The sequence below is a fragment of the Pseudorca crassidens genome, chromosome 2 (assembly GCF_039906515.1).
Source record: "Pseudorca crassidens isolate mPseCra1 chromosome 2, mPseCra1.hap1, whole genome shotgun sequence".
In the NCBI taxonomy this organism is placed as follows: Eukaryota; Metazoa; Chordata; class Mammalia; order Artiodactyla; family Delphinidae; genus Pseudorca; species Pseudorca crassidens.
The window spans coordinates 38066504-38086322 of record NC_090297.1 but is presented as its reverse complement, the minus strand read 5'-3'; the positions used below and the strand labels follow the sequence as shown (position 1 = coordinate 38086322).

Sequence of the window (19819 nt, the reverse complement as noted above, 5' to 3'; positions counted from 1 at the left end):
GCAGACTAGTCGTGGTCGCGAACACACGCTCCGATTGGCATGTACTACTGCTCAGAGGCAGGGAATGGGGGTAGCTGGTATTTGCACCAGAGGAGGATTTGCTAAGGAATTATCCCCTTAGTCATGCCAGACCAAAACATATTGACCCTTGGAATTTACTTGAAATATTGGCTTCTAAGAGACTTGGAAAGCATGCAGAAGTATTCGATGTTCCTTTAGCGCAATTCCCACTCTTCCCCACATCGCTGATGGAACCGTCCTAACTGCTGACCTTTTCAAGATGGCGGCCCGCGAATGCTACTCTCGGGCTCGCGCACCTCCCCAAGATGGCGGCGCCCGAGGCCTGGCGCGCCCGGAGTTGCTGGTTCTGTGAGGTAGCGGCGGCAACGACCATGGAGGCCACGTCCCGGGAGGCGGCGCCAGCGAAGAGCTCGGCCTCGGGCCCCAGCGCTCCCCCCGCCCTGTTCGAGCTGTGCGGGCGGGCGGTGAGCGCCCATATGGGGGTTCTGGAAAGCGGGGTGTGGGGTAAGTCGCGGGGTGAGGGGCTACCTCTGGCAACGAGCGGAGACGGCCCAGCGGCCGGGGGGCGCGGGGGGCGAGGCCGGGAGGCCTGGAGCAAGGCCCAGCCCGGGGCACTGGAAGCCAGACCTTTGGGTCGGAGCATGAATTCCGTGACTGACAGGACTGGGCACAGTAAAGGCGGAGACCAAACCGGCAGGTGGACCCGCACCGCGGCCTGGCCGGGGGGCGCGGGGGGCGAGGCCAGGAGGCCCGGTCTGGGGCGAAGCGGGCCGGGCGACAGAGGCAGGACTGACTAGCCGGGCTGTGGGCTCCGAAGTGACACTCGGGCTGGGCCGGGCTGAGGAGTCTCGGATGTCTAACGGACGGTCAGGGATGGCCCTTCTGCTTGGGGGCGGGGGCCGAGGTTGCGAGGCCCGGACGGAGGCCAGGAGGCCCGGAGGCCCGGCCCGGGGCCACCTAACCAGACTGACGGCGCGGGGCCTCCGGCGTCTGCCTGACAGACCGCGGGGGCCGAGACTCCGGAGGCCAAGCTGCTGAGCGAGGGCAGCCAGTGGACTGGAGAGCGAGGGGATGGGGCTGCCAGAGAGGCTGAAAGGCTCGGGGCGCCGAGGCCTGTCTGACGGCCCGGGGCTGGAGGGAGCGAACAGACGGCCAGGGCCTCGGATGCCAAACTGACTGAGCGACGGACTGACGGGCAGGGCACGGAGCGCCGGGGGCCGCTCGGATTGGCCGGAGCGGCGAGGAAGGGCCAGAGAGCGGGTGAAGGGAGGCCGGGAGAGGATCAGCAATCGACGGAGGCGCGAATGACGGACAGGCGGGAAGGGCCACGGAGGCCCCAGGCGGGGCGACGGCCCGGGGATCCCGAACTGGGAGGGGGCGCGGCGCCGCTAGGAGGCCTGGGTCCGAGTGGAGTGAAAGGAGGCCCGGGCCTGAGAGCGGCCGAGACCGCCAGGCCCGGCCTGGGTTGAGGGCGCCCAGGCTGAGAAGCACAGGCGGGCGGCCTAGGGCGCTGGGATGAGGGCCTGGGAGGGTGAGCCGACTAGCCCGGCCGGGGGGCCTGGGAATACGGCGGCGGGGTGGGCCGGGTAACGGAGGAGGGAGGCCTGCGGGCGGATGGGCACGAGGAGGCCGGGCCGTGGGGTGGGTACCGCTGGTCGCAGTCTGGCAGTTGAGGAGGAAAGCGCGGGTGAGCGACCTGGGCACCGACGGTGAGAGTGAAAGAGAGGAAAGTGAGAGGTCTGGGGGTAGGCCTGCCCGCACGGGACGGAGGGAGGCCTTGGGCCTGACTGACTGCTGGTGTGAGGGGGTGGGGCCCGGAGGCCAGGGCTGAAGTTGGGTGAGGAGATGGCAGGCCAGGCCGAGGGCCCGGGGAGGGGGAGGGGGTGGCAGGAGAGGAGGCCCTGGGCCTTGGGGGGGGGTGTCTAGAGTAGGCCTCAGGAATGGTGGTGGTGGTGCTTTTGCGAGGAGGAAGGCCTGTGTAAGGTCAGGAGTCGGGGCTTGATGTCCTGGGATGGGGGTTTGGGTTACACGCGTGAGGAGGCCGATGTGGAGAAAAGTCCCTGGCGTTTGGGGGGTTGGGCCTCCAGGAATGAGCCCCAAAGCTGTGGAGTGGTTAAGGAGGTCCAGGGATGGAGGAAGGCCCTTGGTGGTGGTGGTGGTGGGGACGGATCCTGAAGAGGCCCAAGTGCCTTGTCTGCTGGGGGAAGACTGTTAGAAGTCCTCAGGCCTAGTGAGGGGGAGGGGATTGTGGAGGCCCTGGACCAACAGCTGAAAGAGTAGAGTCAGGCTGACTCATGGGCAATGGGAGAAGAGTCTCAGTGGATCTGTGCAGGAGGCTCAGAAAAATCCTGGGGAATGTGGAAGAAGGTACAGTGGATCTGGCAGTGTCAGCCTGGACCTTCCAGAATGCTAAACCTGGCTACCAGGACAGAGGACTGGGGGTGGAGGCCCAAAGTTGGGAAGGGGAAGCATTGACGATGTGGGCTGGAAAGAAGCAAGGAAGAGCCTGGCTTAAGAAGAATGGAGAAAGGTACAGAGGAGTTTGTGAATAACGGGATGAGAATCCCTGTGGCTGTGAGAGGGGATGGCTAAACAGGGGAGCATTATGGACAGAGGAGGAAGAGCTCCTATGGGCCTAGCCCAGGTGGACAGTCACACAGAATCAAGCTAGGTCTCTTAGAAGGGCCAAGTAAGAGGCCTGCTAAGCAATGCTATTTTGGAGGAAGGTCTCAGTGTGGGCTAACAGCCAGGAAAGCTTCCTGGAAGTAGTGCACTAGCTTTTCTTTGTGTAGAGAGAGAAGAGGGGAAAATGAGTAAAGGCAGCAGGAAAGGATATAATGAGGAATAAAATAGGTATGTTATACCTTGAATGCCAGGATATGGAACTTGGACTTTATTTTGAATGCAGTAGAGTGACTACATTAGTATAATAGCATAGGGAATTAATGCTTTTCTTCAGCAGGTACATTGAGTACCTACTATGTAGAAAGAATTGTACTAGGCTCTTGGATATCTAGACTCAGTTATTGCATAAGTAAAGATAAAAGGATATCCTGGAATGTAAGTTTTGAAAGAATTTTCTCAAGTATCATGATCTTAAGACTTGTTCTTGGCAGGACAGAGATGCTTTTGACAGGATAAGAATAATAATAGCTAAAATTTAGTGAGATTATGGACAGGCATAGTCTTCAAAAGATTATGAGCATGGTCTCCTTTAATTTTCACAACAATCTTAAGAGGTAGTTATTATTATCTCAATTTTAAAATTGAGGAAACTGAGGCTCAAAGACATTAATTTGTCCATGAATTCATAATTAAGTGGTACAATCAGGATTTCACCCAGTTTTGTCCAATCTAGAGATTAAACCATTTAGCCACAATACTGTAATGCCTCTCAGATCTAGGGAAGTTAGCAAGAGCAAGTTTTGTTTTTAAGATATATTGAATTAAGAGTATAGAGCCTAATTATTTCTATTCTTCATAGGAAAGTGCTAGTTCAGGGTATAGTGGGAGCCCAAAGGATGGAAGTGGCCAGTTTGGAAGACTGGGAAGGGATTTCAGGAAAGGCTTAATAAAGGGCATGTGATACGTGAAAGATGAGTAATTGATATGCTGAAAATGGCAAGAACATTCCCAGTGGAGAGAACAGCATGACAAAGGCACAGGCAGAAAGCAGGGAGTTAGGTAACTGAAAAAAGTAGTTTATTATGGCTGAAGTGTAGGAGGCAAAGCAGGGAGCTGGAGAAGTTAGTAGGGCCCAGATTATGAAAAATTATGTGATTTTTTAAAATCACACATACTCAAAAGGACCTTTTAAATGAGGAATGGTCCATTAGGCTTGGGCAGAAGTGAACTGCCAGCTCCTAAATGAGCCTATCAGCTTGCTTTGTGGGATTATCTCACCCTTGAAGACATGCATGCCCCTGAAATTCCAGCTGCCAACTAAGTGGCTGAAGATAAGTGGACCAGAGTTTGAATTAAACTTAGGTTAGCTTCTATAAGTTCCACTCGTCAAGTGAGAAGTCTTGCCCTTCTGTTTTCCTTTCCAGTAGGATAAATAATGCTTGCAACTCTGGGAGAAAAAAGTAAATTTTATGTTTGGTTTTTGTAGCCCTCCCAGGCCCAATACTTCAAAGCATCTTACCTCTGCTCAATATATATTACTTGGAGAGGATTGAGGAAACTGCCCTCAAGAAAGGTGAGTGTTTTTCTGTCTTTTTTTCAGTCACTGATTGTAAGCAAGGCACCATGATGTTCTTCAGGTAAATATTACACCTGATACCTGCATAGAACTTCATGCTTTTCAAAAGTACCCTCACACCTATTTTCTTATCTGATTTCTCAATGTCCTGTGAAACACAAAACAAGTATGTGATCCCTATTATACTAATAAAAAAGAAACCACAGGCACACAACAATTAATAGCAAAGCCAAATAGAACCCAGACCTTTTGCAGGATCTTAGTTCCCCGACCAGGGATTGAACCCAGGCTCCGGCAGTGAAAGCAGCAAATCCTAACCACTGGACAGCCAGGGAATTCCTGAACACATCTTTTTTTTTTTAAGTTATTTTTTTAAATTAATTTATTTATTTTTGGCTGCATTGGGTCTTCGTTGCTGCACACGGGCTTTCTATAGTTGTGGTGCACGGGCTTCTCATTGCAGTGGCTTCTCTTGTTACAGAGCACGGGCTCTAGGCACATGGGCTTCAGTAGTTGTAGCTCACGGGCTCAGTAGTTGTGGCTTGTGGGCTCTAGAGCATAGACTCAGTAGTTGTGGCACACGGACTTAATTGCTCTGCACCATGTGGGATCTTCCTGGACCAGAGCTCGAACCCTGTGTCCCCTGCATTGGCAGGCGGATTTTTAACCACTGCGCCACCAGGGAAGCCCCAGATCTTTTTTTTTTTTAAATAAACTTCAGTTACGACAATGTATTTTTTTAAATTCATTATTTATTTATTTTTGGCTGCATTGAGTCTTAGTTGCAGCACGCGGGATCTTCATTGAGGCATGCAGAATCTTTCACTGCGGCGCCCGGGCTTCTCTCTAGTTGTGGCATGTGGGTTTTCTCTTCTCTAGTTGTGGCATGCAGGCTCCAGGGCATGTGGGCTCCAGAGTTGTGGCGTGCAGGTTCCAGAGTGCGTGGGCTCTGTAGTTTGTGGCATGAGGGCCCTCTAGTTGAGGCGTGCGAGCTCAGTAGTTGTGGCACGCGGGCTTAGTTGCCCCACAGCACGCGGGACCTTAGTTCTCTGACCAGGGATCGAACCCGTGTCCATTGCATTGTAAGGAGAATTCTTTACCACTGGAGCACCAGGGAAGTCCTGAACCCAGATCTTTTGAATCTCTTTTTTTTTTTTTTTTTTTTTTTTTTTGCGGGCCTCTCACCGCCGCGGCCTCTCCCGTTGCGGAGCACAGGCTCCGGACACGCAGGCTTAGCGGCCATGCTTCCCGGGCCCAGCCGCTCCGCGGCACATGGGATCTTCCCAGACCGGGGCATGAACCCACGTCCCCCGCATCGGCAGGCAGACTCCCAACTACTGCGCCACCAGGGAAGCCCCTTTTGAATCTTTTGAATTAGTTTTTCTAATTTATCAAGCTGCCTCCCAAACCCCTCATTGGACACATCTGTTAATAGCTAACATTCATCTAACTAACCCTGTTCCAAGCACTGTCTTAGGCACTTTACCTGGGGAAACTCATTTAATATTTTCAACAACTCTGTGAAATTGCTATTAACAACTACATTTTATAGATAAGGAAACTGAGGTACAGAAAAATTAAGTATCTTGCCCAAGGTTACACTGCTAGACTATGGTTTGCTGATATTTGAAGCCAGGCAGTCTGTCGTTAGAGCCAGTGCTCTTTACCACTCTGCCATGTTGCTCCTGTGAACCTAGAAAAGGACATTAAAAGGCTGATGTACTTCACTCATGGAGACCAAGGAGCAGCCAAGTAAATGTGATATTTCTCTCTACAGGCCTCTCCACTCAGGCCATTTGGCGCCGACTATGGGATGAGCTGATGAAGACAAGGCCTTCCAGTTTGGAAGTAAGTTAAGGCACCAGGTAGAACTCTGGCCTGACTTTGCACAGTGAAAGCAGGAATAGCACACAAACACAAGCTGGGTACTGGTGAAGTGCAGGGGCAGGCATGGAATGAATTTGGGAAGAGGTCTCTGATGGCTTGTCACGAAGTTCTTTTCATTTGACATTTGTCACTGACTTGCTTGTTCACCATGTTTGCAGGTGACACAAAACAGGGAAAGGTAGTGATCACAATGGATGGCAGAACCTGGATTCAGATCTTGACAGGGCTGGAGCAATGGTCAAACCTAACAAGATGAAAGTTAGCAGAATAAACCAACTCTCCACTTGAGTCTAAAAAATTCTAATTGCAAGACCTCAGGGTAGTGGGTGGAGGGGTCTGGCTCAGCAGCAGCTAGAATAAAAAAGATTAAGGGGGTTTAGTCTACATTGTGCTAAAGCCACTCATATAATGACTATATCCTGAGCTGTGTGAACTAATGTAACTATAATGTAGACTGAAAGACAAGGGGGATGATAGACCTGCTTGACTCTGCAGTGGTCAGGCTATCCCTGGAGTATGGAGAAAGAAGTCAAAGCCACATCATGTGAGTCACATTTGGAAGACTGGAGATGTTTTTCCTGAAAAAGAGAAGACTTGGGGAACATGAACTGTCTTGAAATATTTGAAAGAGGGATTAACAGACTTGTTCTGGGTGGAAGCTAAAGGAGGATAAATTTTTGCTAAACTGTAGAATTTTTAAACTCTGAGGTTATTGGTGATGAAACAAGCTAATTCCAGAGGTAATAAGCTTCCCATCACTAAGTGTTTAATAGAGTCTGGATAACCCCACCTGACACAAGGGTACTGTATCAATAGAAGAAGTTTGGCATTGTTGGAGATATTGGACAAGATACTTTTAGGGGTCCTCTTAGCCCTTAGAATAATAAGATTCTATTATTCATTGGTTCAAATATAACTCACTGGAGCTCTCATTTAAACAGAATTCCTTTTACTGCTCCATAATTCGGTGACAGGACAGATTGAGTTCAATAAACATTTACTCAGACTTACCACATACCACATCTTATGCTGAATATTAGAGGTACAGACACAATCCCTAATCTTGAGGAACTGTCAGTTTAGTGGGGAAATCTGCAAACAAATACATCATGTATGGTAGGCCAAGTGGTATGATCGAGTGTAGCGAGAAGGTTGAAGGAAAAAGGAGTAAGAAATTCTTTCCTAGGAAGTAGTATTTGAACTGGGCTTTATATAGTGAATGAGGCCAAATGACAAGAGAACAAGCTTTTATCAGAAATTGGAGATTTATTTTGTGGGGATACACTAGGTTCAGTAATAACATTCAGCTCCATATCCTTCAGCTTTTCCACTTCTAGATGTAGATGCAGCCCCTGGAGTTCAGCATAATGACATTGAGGCCCAATGAAATTATCAGGCATTATGTATAGGAGTTAGGCCTTATGAGGAAGGGAAGTGGACACAAGAATGTTAAGAAACAGCAACAGCTTCCTGCAACCTTTAAAGAAACATGAGATTCACTTTGTCACAGTGTCTCCCAAGTAGTATGGTTGACTAACAGGTGATGGAGACTGTAATATCTTTCTCTTTGAGAAAGCTTTTTCCACCATTATCTCAAGCTTCCTGGGAAGGAATGTCTATTTGTTATCTGTTTCCTTGTCTCAGAGTATTTCAGAATATATAGGAAGCCGCAGGCCTGGTGGCCTAACAGTCACCTACGCAGAAGTCCTGACTTGGAGCATCATATCCATTCCAGAGGGTGTCTGCTTCCACTTCCCACTTTTGCATAACAGTAACCTTCACTTCATTCATAATTCAGACAGTTATTGAGTGACTATTCAGTTCCAGGCACTATGCTAGGTTCTAGGTATATAGTGGTGAGCAAGATAGAGTACCTGGTTGCTTATGGAGCAATAGTGTTTCAGACTGTGTAGTACTAGTGTATATGTGTATTAAGAGATCTGCAGAATAAAATAGATATTCTGGAGACAAAGCAATGGGGAAATGAAGGATTATTCAATCAGTGGTTCTCTAGTAACTGGTTAACCATTTGGAAAAAATAAAGTTAGAGCCTCACTTTACAATATACTCAATTTCTATATAGATTAAAGATTACATTGTAAAAAGTAAAAGCACAAAACAGTTTTAAAAAAGAATAAAGGTGACTGGTTATCTAATCTCAGGGTGGAGAGTACTAGTAAATAGGCAGAACCAAAAAAGAAAATATGGACACATCTGGCCACATAAAATGCCAACACTATAAATACAATTTAAAAGGCACGTAAAAGAATGTTTGCAACAATATTTGCAATATAAAAGGATACAGAAGATAAGACAGGTGAACAGTAGAATAAAATGAATACAGATTTGGACAAGTTTCAAAATATACAAAAATCTCCAGTAAAGTAAAAAATGTTCAATCTCATTAATAATAAAAAAATGGGAAAGTAAAATTATACCTCTTAAATTAGTGAAGTATTGTTTTAATTTCGTTTTGTTTTAAAAGATAATTCCAGGGGTGGGTAGGACTTGCATTTTAATATGCTGGTGGTGGGAGCAGAAATGTTACAACTTTCTTGGTGGGCAATCTGGTGATAATTGTCAAGAGTCTTTAAAATATTCAAATTCTTCAACTAGAAATTTTAAGAAGTATATATCTTATGGTATATAAAATTGAGATACTCGTGAAGATTTATTTCCAGATGTTCATTACAGCAAAGTTTAATATAAAAAGCTAGAAACAATTTAAGTATTCAATAATATAGAAATTATTAAATATAGTACATCCATATTTTCAAAATATTAATAAAGTCATTCTAAAAATATTTAAATACGTGGTGGTAAAAATGTTTAATGATGTGGTGATATGTAATGTTTAAAAAAAAAGCCCAGCATTTGAAACTGTTCAGAATTGTCTCAGTGTTATAAACACAAATACCTATAGCTCATCACATATACATATACACTCCAAAAAGTTGGTTTACACATGATTTTTGATTTGCTTCCTTATAGTTCCACAAACAATATTTCTGTTATCAGAAAAACAGTGGACGATATATAGTTTATGAGCATTTGCAGGCTCTAACAGTTTAGTACAAGAAAATATTTAGCTCTCCCTAGTTTGTACACACTTCTTCCTTCCCTACCAGTACCTGAGCTGCCAGCCCGTTGTGGATGGGCCAAGGACTGATTGTGTTGGTAAGCAAATGTCATGTCACCTCTTTGGTGGTGCCTTATTTCCCCTACTCTCCCCCAAAAGAAAGTATTTAAATCACTATGCATTGTCTGAACTATAGTGTATGAACTATAGTGTACAGGTCCACAACATGAGTGGTTTGGACTAGATCTCTCAGGTATTTTTCAGCTTTGAAGTTTTAGCATAGAATCTTCTACAGGGTGGTGATGGAATAAAATGCAGTGAATTGCTATCTGCTTATGCATTAATTCATGAGAAAGAAGCCATTGCAATAGTCAACTAATTTTACATACTCATTTAATTTTCACAACAACTCTGTCATGTAGGTATAGTTTTCTTCCTCAGTTTACAGATGATGAAACTGAGACAGAAAGAGGAAAAGTGACTTACCTAAGGTGACAGTTCATGAATGGCTGACCGGACATTCAAGTTGAGGCAGTCTGGCTCTGGAGTGCATGCTCTTAATCACTATGTCATGCTGCTTTCACTGTGGTTGTCACAGGTCTGGGGTGTTCCAATTTCAAATATTCTCTCCTATTGTCTTTGTAAACCAATAAAATGTCTGAAAAACCCAAGTATTTAGTTATCTAAAGTTCATATTCCACATGCCTTATAGTCGGAAACAGCCACAATATCTTGGTTCACGTTCACATATTTGTCCATATTTTAGGCCCAGATCTCATGGTAACCATCTATTTCACTTGTGAAGTTGAAGCCTTGCTAGGGATACCTGCAAGTATTTTTCAAGGCTGTGTGGGCCAGCAAATGTGTGAAAAAAGTGCTAGAATGAGGCAGGATTAAAGGATTCAGGAATACCCTCTTAGCTTCTACTTAAGGCTGAGTAGAGATTTGGTTGCCAGGTATTTTTTTCTGCTGCCCTCAGGCCCCCACACTGCTGCTGGAGGGGCCTTTCTCACTTGTTGTGCCATGCAGTTAGCTTAAACATGAAGTCGTTCCTAATTATTACCACAGCAGGGTCTTGGGGAATAGCTAGGGCAAAAGGAATGACACTTTTGCCTGAGAATAGGGGCCCACCTCCTGCCTGCCAAGAACCTCATATAAACTGAGGGTCAATCTGGTATGAGGGAATGCACGGAGGCAGGGTAGATACCAAAGGAAGTATCTTATTTTTAGCCTTTGGGAACCTCAGGCCCCACCACCTTCAGGTTGAATAAGCACCCTGCTTAACAGGCTCTGCCTCCATCCAGTCCATTTCACATTTCCCATGTGGGGTAATTATTATCATTAACAGAAGTTACATTTTGTATTTTACAGTTTACAAGGTGCTTTAAACTTGCACTGTCTCATTTGATCTTCACAACAAACCTGTGAAGCAGGTGATATTATCCACATTTTACAGATGAATAAAGAGGTTTCAAGAGGTCCAGAGTATAGTGGCAGAGCTGGCACTTTTATGAAAGTCATCAGACTTTCTATGCACCTTAGGAGAGAATGGGGACTTAGAGAAATATCAATATTTGTCTCAATGTGTCCTTTGGGAGTAGGTAGCAGTAATTCCTAATCTCTGATATATACATCAGAATCATCTGGGGAAGGTTTAAAAAATAAAGATGCATGGACCTTACCTCAGATGTAACATAATATAATCACCAAGTCTGGGTACATGGCATATGAATTTTGGGAAAAAGCTCCACAGTAAATTCTGATGTATATCAAAGCTTAAAAATCACTTGTGGAAAAAAAAAATCACGTGTGTTCAGTTCTTCTAAATGTATCAGAATAGCCTGATGAAATCTCATACCCATCAAAGCAAAGTATTGCCTTGGAGAAAACTAAGGCACTAGTTTTCTAGTTGCTGCCTCCTCTCCAGGTATTTCTAATCTGGTTGGGATGAGATGTGTATAGAGGAAGAGACTCAACACCATCAGACATATGTACCAACATCTAAGACCTGATAGTCAGTATCAGAGTACCAACATGAGAGGTAGGGGGGAGGGGTAGAAAGTGGGGCAGACACTCAATGAGACCAACAGCCTCAAAGAGCAAAATGTTGGTAGGTCTTCATGAAGTCTATTTGATCTGGCAATGGAGAGCATTTCTGGCAGAGGTAGGAAAGGAAAAAGAAGGCACGTTTGGGTCAGTGAGGTGACCAGTTTCGCCAGAGCAAAGCATTCATGAGCAAGGTGTGGCAGATAAAGCTTCTCAGGTAGGCAGAGGCTATATTGTGGACAGCTTTCCCTGCCAGTCTGAGGAACTTCAAATGTGTTGCAGCACTGATCCCCTAAGCAGTGGGGAGACATTAGGGGTTTTAAAGGAGAATAATGTAATCAGAGTTTTGTTTTTTAATACAAAGATGAACCCAGTGGACTTGTGCAAAAGTTTGGGAAGGGGAACAAGCAGAGGAATCAGGAAGCTAATGAAGTAGCCAGGTGTTAGGTGATAAGGGTCTGAACAAAGGTGGTAGCGTTAAGAATGGAAAGTTAGGATCAGGTTCTAAAAACAAGTGTGGAAGAACTTACAGGGTTGAATGTTTCACTTGGGAGGCACTATAGTAATAGTCTCTGGAACCAAATTTCCTGGGTTCCAATCCTTTTTTTTTTTTGGCTATGCCGTGTGGCTTGTGGGATCTTGGTTCCCCGACCAGGGATTGAACCTGGGCCCTCAGAAGTGAGAGCTCAGAGTCCTAACCACTGAATCACCAGGGAATTCCCTCCTGGGTTCAGATCCTAATCCTGCCCCTTAACTGTGTAACCACAGGCAATAACATTTGTGTCTTGGTTTTCTTACCTGTAAAATGGATCTAATAGTAATATATACCTCAAAGATGTGAGGATTAAATGAACTTGCATACATTATTTAGAATGTTACCGGGCTCGGTAAACAGCTAGCTATTGGAAGGAAGGAAACTGGGTTCCATGGGTAGCACTTAGTATCACAGCTGTCTGGAATGTTCTCTGCTTTCAGAGCGTGACCTGTTGGCGAGCCAAGTTTATGGAGGCCTTTTTTTCCCATGTTCTACGTGGGACCATTGATGTGTCTTCTGACAGGCGTCTTTGTGACCAGCGCTTCTCACCTCTCCTGCATAGCTCCCGCCATGTCCGGCAGCTCACCATCTGCAACATGCTGCAGGGTGCGACTGAGCTGGTGGCTGAGCCCAATCGCAGGGTTCTGGAGACCCTGGCCAGTTCCCTGCACACCCTCAAGTTCCGCCACCTGCTTTTCTCTGATGTGGCTGCTCAGCAGTCACTTCGGCAGCTGTTGCATCAGCTTATTCACCATGGGGCTGTCAGCCAGGTGTCGCTGTACTCCTGGCCTGTACCTGAGTCAGCCCTTTTCATTCTTATCCTCACCATGAGTGCTGGCTTCTGGCAGCCAGGCCCCGGTGGCCCACCCTGCCGCCTCTGTGGAGAGGCCTCCCGAGGCCGGGCCCCATCCCGAGATGAAGGGTCCCTCCTGCTGGGCTCACGCCGGCCTCGCCGGGATGCTGCTGAGCGATGTGCTGCAGCCCTGATGGCCTCCCGGCGGAAGAGTGAAGCCAAGCAGACGGCCAGAGGTGCACCTGCCGCTCGGGTAACACGCCGGAGCACACAGGAGAGTCTGACAGCAGGCGGGACAGACCCTAAGAGGGAGCCGCTCCCTCCAGCCACTTCCCATGAGGCTCCTGGCACCAAACGCCCACCCTCTGCTCCAGCCACCACCTCCTCTGCCTCTGCTTCTTCTTCCACATCCTCATCTAAACGGGCTCCAGCTAGCTCAGCCCCACAGCCTAAGCCCCTAAAGCGTTTTAAGCGAGCTGCAGGGAAGAAGGGTGCTCGCACCCGTCAGGGGTCTGGTGCTGAATCTGAAGACCTATATGACTTTGTTTTCATTGTGGCGGGTGAGAAAGAGGATGGGGAAGAGATGGAGATCGGGGAAGTGGCTTGTGGAGCACTGGATGGATCAGATCCCAGTTGCCTGGGGCTTCCAGCACTGGAGGCCTCCCAAAGATTCCGCAGCATTTCCACCTTGGAGCTCTTCACGGTTCCACTCTCCACAGAGGCGGCTCTGACACTGTGCCACCTGCTGAGCTCCTGGGTGTCTCTGGAGAGCCTCACACTCTCCTATAATGGTGAGTGCCCTGGAGGGGCAGGGGTTGGGTCTCCCAGCAGCACCAGCTGTGTGCCCAACCCTGTGGAGGGGAATAGGGGGTATGATCAGGAAGCTGCCTTCTCACAGGGAGGCAGAAGGCACACACATGATATAGTGGCAGACTGTCGGTGCTAGAGAAGATGAACACAAGGTCTACAGGCTTGATTTAGTTGGAAGCAGGGGTTCCTGAGGGACAATGAAAATCTGAAGAATGAGTCTACCTTAGATATGGTAGGCAAACCAAGGACAGGTGGGAGAATATAGTGTATACAGGGCCAACCAGGACTGAGGTTGGATCTCACTAATCATACCAAAGCAGCTATATAAAAAGGTGTGGGATACCTTTTTTAAAAAAAAATCAGACCAGCAACCTGCAAAACAGCCCTCAGTTCTTTCCCATCTGGTTGTGCCCAGCTAGCCAAATTTCAGTTCTGGCTAAATCCAGCAATCTGCCTAGGTTGCTGAACACTGCTAGAGAAAGTCACACAACTGCAGATTGGTGCTACTATATACATTCATGGTCATCATCCTCATATGAACCCTGTCTGCAACATCAGTTCCATTCCTACCCTACCACTTCAAACCCTTCTTTTCCTCTCAGCAGATGACCACCTACTTCACAGAAAATAGAAGCCATCACACATGAACTCCTTCAACATGTTAACCAACCTAGAAACTCCTACACCTGCACTCTTCCTTTCTTCCTTCATCACAATGGGAGAAATGGCTGCCCTATCTAAGGCTAACTCTTCTGCCTGTGCTCTGGATACATAACCTCTTAACTCCTTAGGAAAGCACATTTTTCAAATGCCTCAATAAGAGCTAACTTTTATATACTGCCTACTATGCATCTGGCATATTTTAAATATTCTTTTTTTTTAAATTATTTTATTTATTTATTATTTTTGGCTGCATTGGGTCTTCATTGCTGCACGCGGGCTTTCTCTGTTGCGGCGAGTGGGGGCTACTCTTTGTTGCGGTGTGAGGGCTTCTCACTGCAGTGGCTTCTCTTGTTGCGGAGCATGGGCTCTAGGCGCGCAGGCTTCAGTAGTTGTGGCTCGAGGGCTCTAGAGCGCAGGCTCAGTAGTTGCGGCACACGGGCTTAGTTGCTCCGCGGCATGTGGGATCTTCCCGGACCAGGGCTTGAACCCGTGTGCCCTGCATTGGCAGGCAGATTCTTAACCACTGCGCCACTGGGGAAGCCCCTTTAAATATTCTTTAACTAATTTAATCCTTACAATTCTGAGGTCAAGTGACTTGCCCAGGATAAGTTAGTAAATTGTAGAGCTAGAATTCAAACCCAGGTAACCTGGCTCCAGAACTCATGCTTATAAACCACTTAATGCTGCCTCTCTTCTCTCAATCAGGTATCCACCAAAAACTACCACCACCACCTCCATCTATTCCATTTATTAACTGTCCTATTCTTCCATGCCCTTCAAAGACAACCTTAAGAGTCATCTGTGCCCTCTTCTCTCACAGCCACTCCAGCCTTGCTTCCACCCTGTCTACTGCATCAAGGACCTCGAGGTGACCAACGTCATCCTTGTTGCTAAGTCCAATATATACCTTTCAGTCATCTTAAATTAACTCTCGGCATCATCTGCTATTAAGTATTGTCTTCTTCGTGAAATAGTCTCATTTCTACTACCTCAAAATTTTCTGAGTTTTTTTTTCCTCCCTTTCTGGACATTACTTCTCTCTTAATGTTCAGAGAGCCTCAAAACTCTCCCAGTTTACACATGCTTACTGGACTTCGTTTCAAAGACCAACTATGCTGAAGACACCCCCATTTTATGACATTAGCCCAGATCCTCCTCCTAAACTCCAGACCTATTTATCCATCTGACAACTAGATATCACAGGATTCATAAACCACACTCCCCAACCTGAATGCGTCTTCTTCCTTCTAAACAGACCTTCCTTCTGTTCTCAGTGACATCACAGATTCAGTTGCTCAAAAAAAGCCTGGATTCTCTTACGCCACATATATTTGGCTACCAGGTGGTACAATCTCTCAGATTCATTTATCTCCAATTCTTAATTCAGACTACCATTACCTCTCATCTGGATTCACCATTTCAGCAGTTCCTTCTGACTCCATACACACCATACAACTCATTTTTTACACTGCAACCCAAGCATTTTCAAAACTGCCAATCTGTCAATCATCTAAAAATTCAACGGCTTCTTGTCACTGTATGTTTTTACTTAGAGGGCCATTCATGTTCTTACCCTGCTTACCTCTATAGTTGAATCGTCCCTCCCTCATACTTTACACACTAGCCACATTGAGTATTTCTCAGTTCTTGGAACCTGCCACTCTTTCTCCTTCAGGTCTTGATATATGCCAAGTTCACTCTGCCAGTCACTCCTCCTCCTTTTAGCCTCTCTTTTATGTTCTTTAGGACTCAGCCAGAGAGTCTTTACTGACGAAAGCTAAATTGGGTGTTAAGTACCCATCCTTTTACTTCCATAGCACTCTACTTCCCCAGTCCCCATCATCTGCTTTTGTTATCAGGCTGTATAGGCAGGAACAAGATCTGCTGCTCATGACTACCTAGCAGAAAAACAAGCTTACCAGGTGCTTACCATGGGTAAGGTTTAGTTGAATGAATGAATCAAAAGGAGCCTGCTCAGTCCAAGGAGAGATAAAGGTGTGGCTTCCAAGGAATTATTTGCTCTGTGGCATTAAGCAACTGCCCTAACCTTTCTGGATCCTACTCCCTTCTGTGGGATGTGGTTATCGTTTTCGGCCCTATTCCCACCCAATGAATTTAAAAGTATTCCCTATTGGATCACTGTCACTCTCCTGCTTAGTTTTCAGATGTTCCCCATGACCTATAGGAAAAGTCCAGAGATCTCTGCTGCTGTCTGGGCCCATCAATCAGCTAGCAGCCACATGCTGTCCCACCACATCCTATCTTCTGTTTTGTGACTCTGCCCTGACTGATGTTTGAGGGCATGGCCCAGTAGAGGCGGCATCAGTAAGCTGGTTACCTGAGGAAAAAGCAAGACAATGGATGAATAGCTGAGAATGATTTAAAATAATCTGAGCCAAAGCTCAGATTTGGTAGTTATCAACAGAAATATTTGGAGTTGTATCTGAGTATTACCCCTACTGATACTCCCACATGACTGACCCAATCTCTTTCCTGCCATAGGCCTGGGCTCTAATATCTTCCGCCTGCTAGATAGCCTGCGGGCCCTGTCAAGCCAGGCTGGATGCCGCCTCCGTGCCCTGCATCTCAGTGACCTGTTCTCACCACTGCCCATCCTGGAGCTGACACGTGCCATTGTGCGAGCCCTGCCCCTGTTGCGGGTCCTCTCTATTCGTGTCGACCACCCTAGCCAGAGGGACAACCCTGCAGTACCAGGGAATGCAGGGCCCCCTAGCCACATAATTGGGGATGAGGAGATACCAGGTGAAGTACTATGCGCGTGTGTCTATCTCCACAGACGTGTGCAGGTCTATTTGTGTGGGGAAGGCAAAAGATCTCTAATCCAGGCCAGTCACCACACACTCCTGGCTTATCTGTAATTTGTTGCCTTTAGAGCCCGTTCTTAAAGATAACCATGGGTTGGATAGATCCCAGACCAACACTAGCCCCGTAGGGAGTGACTATGGCAGATCTGTCTCCAGAAAGGGGTCTGAACCAAAACAGACCTGACCGTTAGACTAGATTGGGTCCCCATGCTGTATGTCCCCTTAGTTCCTGCATGTCTCATATGCCACCATGCTGCATACTCTACTTGTGTCTGATTAGTTGTGTTCTTGGATTAAAAGCACCGTTAAGGACAAGGACTAAATCGTATATTAGCATACTGCCTCGCATATAGTAGGCACTCAAGGACAAGTAGACGAATAAATGATTTTTCAGTGAATCCTTTAAGGACAGGATGGGACCTGCAATGGGAGAGAAGTAGCAATGGCCAGCTGTAATCTTCTCTCCCTACCATATCCAGAAAACTGCCTGGAACAGCTGGAGATGGGATTTCCACGGGGAGCCCAGCCAGCCCCACTGCTCTGCTCTGTACTGAAGGCCTCAGGTTCTCTGCAGCAGCTGTCCCTGGATAGTGCCACCTTTGCCTCTCCCCAAGATTTTGGGCTTGTGTTGCAGACACTCAAAGGTAGGACCCAGTTAGAATGGTAAAGGGAAAATAGAAGGGGACTTTGCATTGTTCTTTGAGAACACTAAGGTCCATAAACTTTCCCGATCCAGAGTACAACCTAGCTCTGAAAAGGCTGAGCTTCCACGACATGAATCTGGCTGACTGTCAGAGTGAGGTGCTGTTTTTGCTCCAGAATCTGACTCTTCAAGGTAAGTTCATCCAGAGCCTGGGGCATTCGTGGGTCCTCACTGCAGATCTGCCACGGTCTCACTGAAGGAGCAAGCCACTGTTCTTTTCTTGGCCTTATGTCAACTATAAAATGATCACAGAACCTGCATCACCTTCCTTCTAAAGGGTCCCCTACTCAACTCTTCCTATACTAAACATGGGAAATTACTCACTTGGAGAGTGCTTCACCTAAAAGTTTTTCTTACCTTCCAGTGGCTGACAAATGATGGTGGTGGGAAGGGATAAATGTGCTGCCAGGAGCCCCCTCATAGACTTGTAGCTAATGCCCACCCCTGCATAGAAGGAAGTGTATGGAGGTCTGTGCAGAGAGCCTCCCCTGTAGGCTCAATCTCTGGTTTGAATACTGACTTAGTTGCAGCCTTGCTTGGGGTTTTGGACAAATTATTTTCTCCTTCTGGGACTCTGTAAAATGCTCATATACCCCTTGCTAAGGCCCTGGGGCCAGAGGGGCAGCACCAGTTCTCATGCTGCCATCAGAACTTAATCCACTTTCTCTTGACAGAGATTACCTTCTCCTTCTGCCGTCTGTTTGAGAAGCGCCCGGCCCAATTTCTGCCTGAGATGGTTGCTGCTATGAAGGGCAACTCCACACTGAAGGGCCTCCGGCTGCCAGGGAACCGCCTGGGTGGGGGCAGGGCCCTGAGGAGGGAGAGGGGGAAGGAGCCAGTCCTTTGACCTAGAAATTCAGTGGGTGAAGGCATACACCTCTCCACTGGGAAGACGGGGGTTGGGATATAGTTGTGCTGGGGCTTTAGGAGTCTGGGCTTCTCCCCAGCCAGAACTGGGTTGGGATACCCTTGTTCCCTGTTCTTGGGTAGAGGTGATGAGTATTTCTCCCCTTCTCCCCAGGGAATGCTGGCCTACTGGCCCTGGCAGATGTATTCTCAGAGGATTCATCCTCCTCTCTGTGTCAGCTGGATATCAGGTACATGTGGGTGTAGGGAAGGTGAAGGGAGGGCAACGACAAGGGATGGAGCTGCAGGGACACAGACCAGGGATTAGTTGACTCCTGGGTGTCTAATCCTTCTCACCCCTACCAGTTCCAACTGCATCAAGCCAGATGGGCTTCTGGAGTTTGCCAAGCGGCTGGAGCGCTGGGGCCGTGGGGCCTTTGGTCACCTGCGCCTCTTCCAGAACTGGCTGGACCAGGATGCAGTCACAGCCAGGGAAGCCATCCGACGGCTCCGCGCCACCTGCCATGTGGTTAGCGACTCGTGGGACTCATCCCAAGCCTTCGCAGATTATGTCAGCACCATGTGATGGGCCCATGCCTCACAGGCCCATACTCAGTACCATCAGCTTGCAGGGGCTGAGGCATGGGCTGCCCAGAACTCCCAACCACCAATTCTATCTTTCTCTTTCTGTCACCTTTTTTCTCTTTCTTCCTTTTGCCCTTGCACTGAGGTCTTGGACGCCTTGATGGGGCCCAGCAAAGGCATTCCCACAACTGGGTTTAGAGCCTTTGGGCTCCTTACTCAGTACCCTGGGCCAGGAGGTCACAGTGGTCATTAATCACTGAGGACAGACCCCACCCCCTTCCCTGCCCCAGGGTTCCTGCTTTCCCTCCTCAAGCAGTTACCCAGGCTTTAGTGAAGTGTAGGAGTGCCCACTACCAGGCCTCTCCTCTACTGGGCTCACCATGCTGCTCCCAGGCCTCAGTCCCTTTCATACCTTTATTCCTTTCTTTTTTTTAACCAAAAAAGTTTTTCTTATAAAATAAATTTTGGGCAAACATCATGCAGCCCTTCTTGATGATTTTTCTCTCAGAGAACAAAATTCAACAGTGCCCTATGGGGCAGGGAGCCCCCTTTCCCCAACTTCTTCCTCTTAACAGCTACACACCAGACCAGCTGGTTATCAGTGGAGGCCCTGCTGCTCCTCATGGGAATGCTGGTGGAAGACGAAGGTGATGGCAGTGGAAGCAGCATCCCAGGCAGCCTGGAGTACCTCATCCTTGAGCCCCCGCTTATCAGTGCTATGGTTCCACTGAGCCAGGTCTGAGGTGCAGTCAGAACCATCAGGGGGTGGCCAGACCTGGTGGTTGTTGACACAGCGGTGGCAGCGCAACCTGCGGGCAGAGGACA

The 19819-nt window shown here is 47.6% G+C and overlaps 2 protein-coding genes across 6 annotated transcripts in view; one reads left to right on the top strand and one right to left on the bottom strand.

Moving 5' to 3' along the window:
* Nucleotides 1-12: 12 nt before the first annotated feature.
* LRRC41 (leucine rich repeat containing 41) lies at nucleotides 13-19472 on the top strand. 2 transcript variants are annotated; one of them, XM_067726001.1, is made up of 10 exons: nucleotides 18-525; nucleotides 4133-4219; nucleotides 6000-6070; nucleotides 12210-13353; nucleotides 16538-16798; nucleotides 17340-17504; nucleotides 17597-17695; nucleotides 18238-18360; nucleotides 18585-18660; nucleotides 18776-19472. In XM_067726001.1, the coding sequence occupies exons 1-10, from the start codon at nucleotides 327-329 to the stop codon at nucleotides 18993-18995; spliced, it is 2445 nt and encodes an 814-aa protein (XP_067582102.1). In that variant the 5' UTR covers nucleotides 18-326; the 3' UTR covers nucleotides 18996-19472. The 2 variants fall into 2 exon arrangements, with proteins under 2 accessions (XP_067582103.1, XP_067582102.1); XM_067726002.1 differs by lacking the exon at nucleotides 16538-16798 and having other exon boundaries at nucleotides 13-525.
* RAD54L (RAD54 like) overlaps nucleotides 14257-19819 on the bottom strand; it is a 30933-nt gene continuing 25370 nt past the window's right edge. For 3 of the 4 annotated variants that reach the window (XM_067726003.1, XM_067726005.1, XM_067726006.1), the window contains one exon: nucleotides 14257-19803. In XM_067726003.1, the coding sequence (XP_067582104.1) occupies nucleotides 19593-19803 (211 nt within the window). In that variant the 3' untranslated portion in view covers nucleotides 14257-19592. The remainder of the gene's footprint in view (nucleotides 19804-19819) is intronic. The other variant, XM_067726004.1, reaches the window with a different exon arrangement.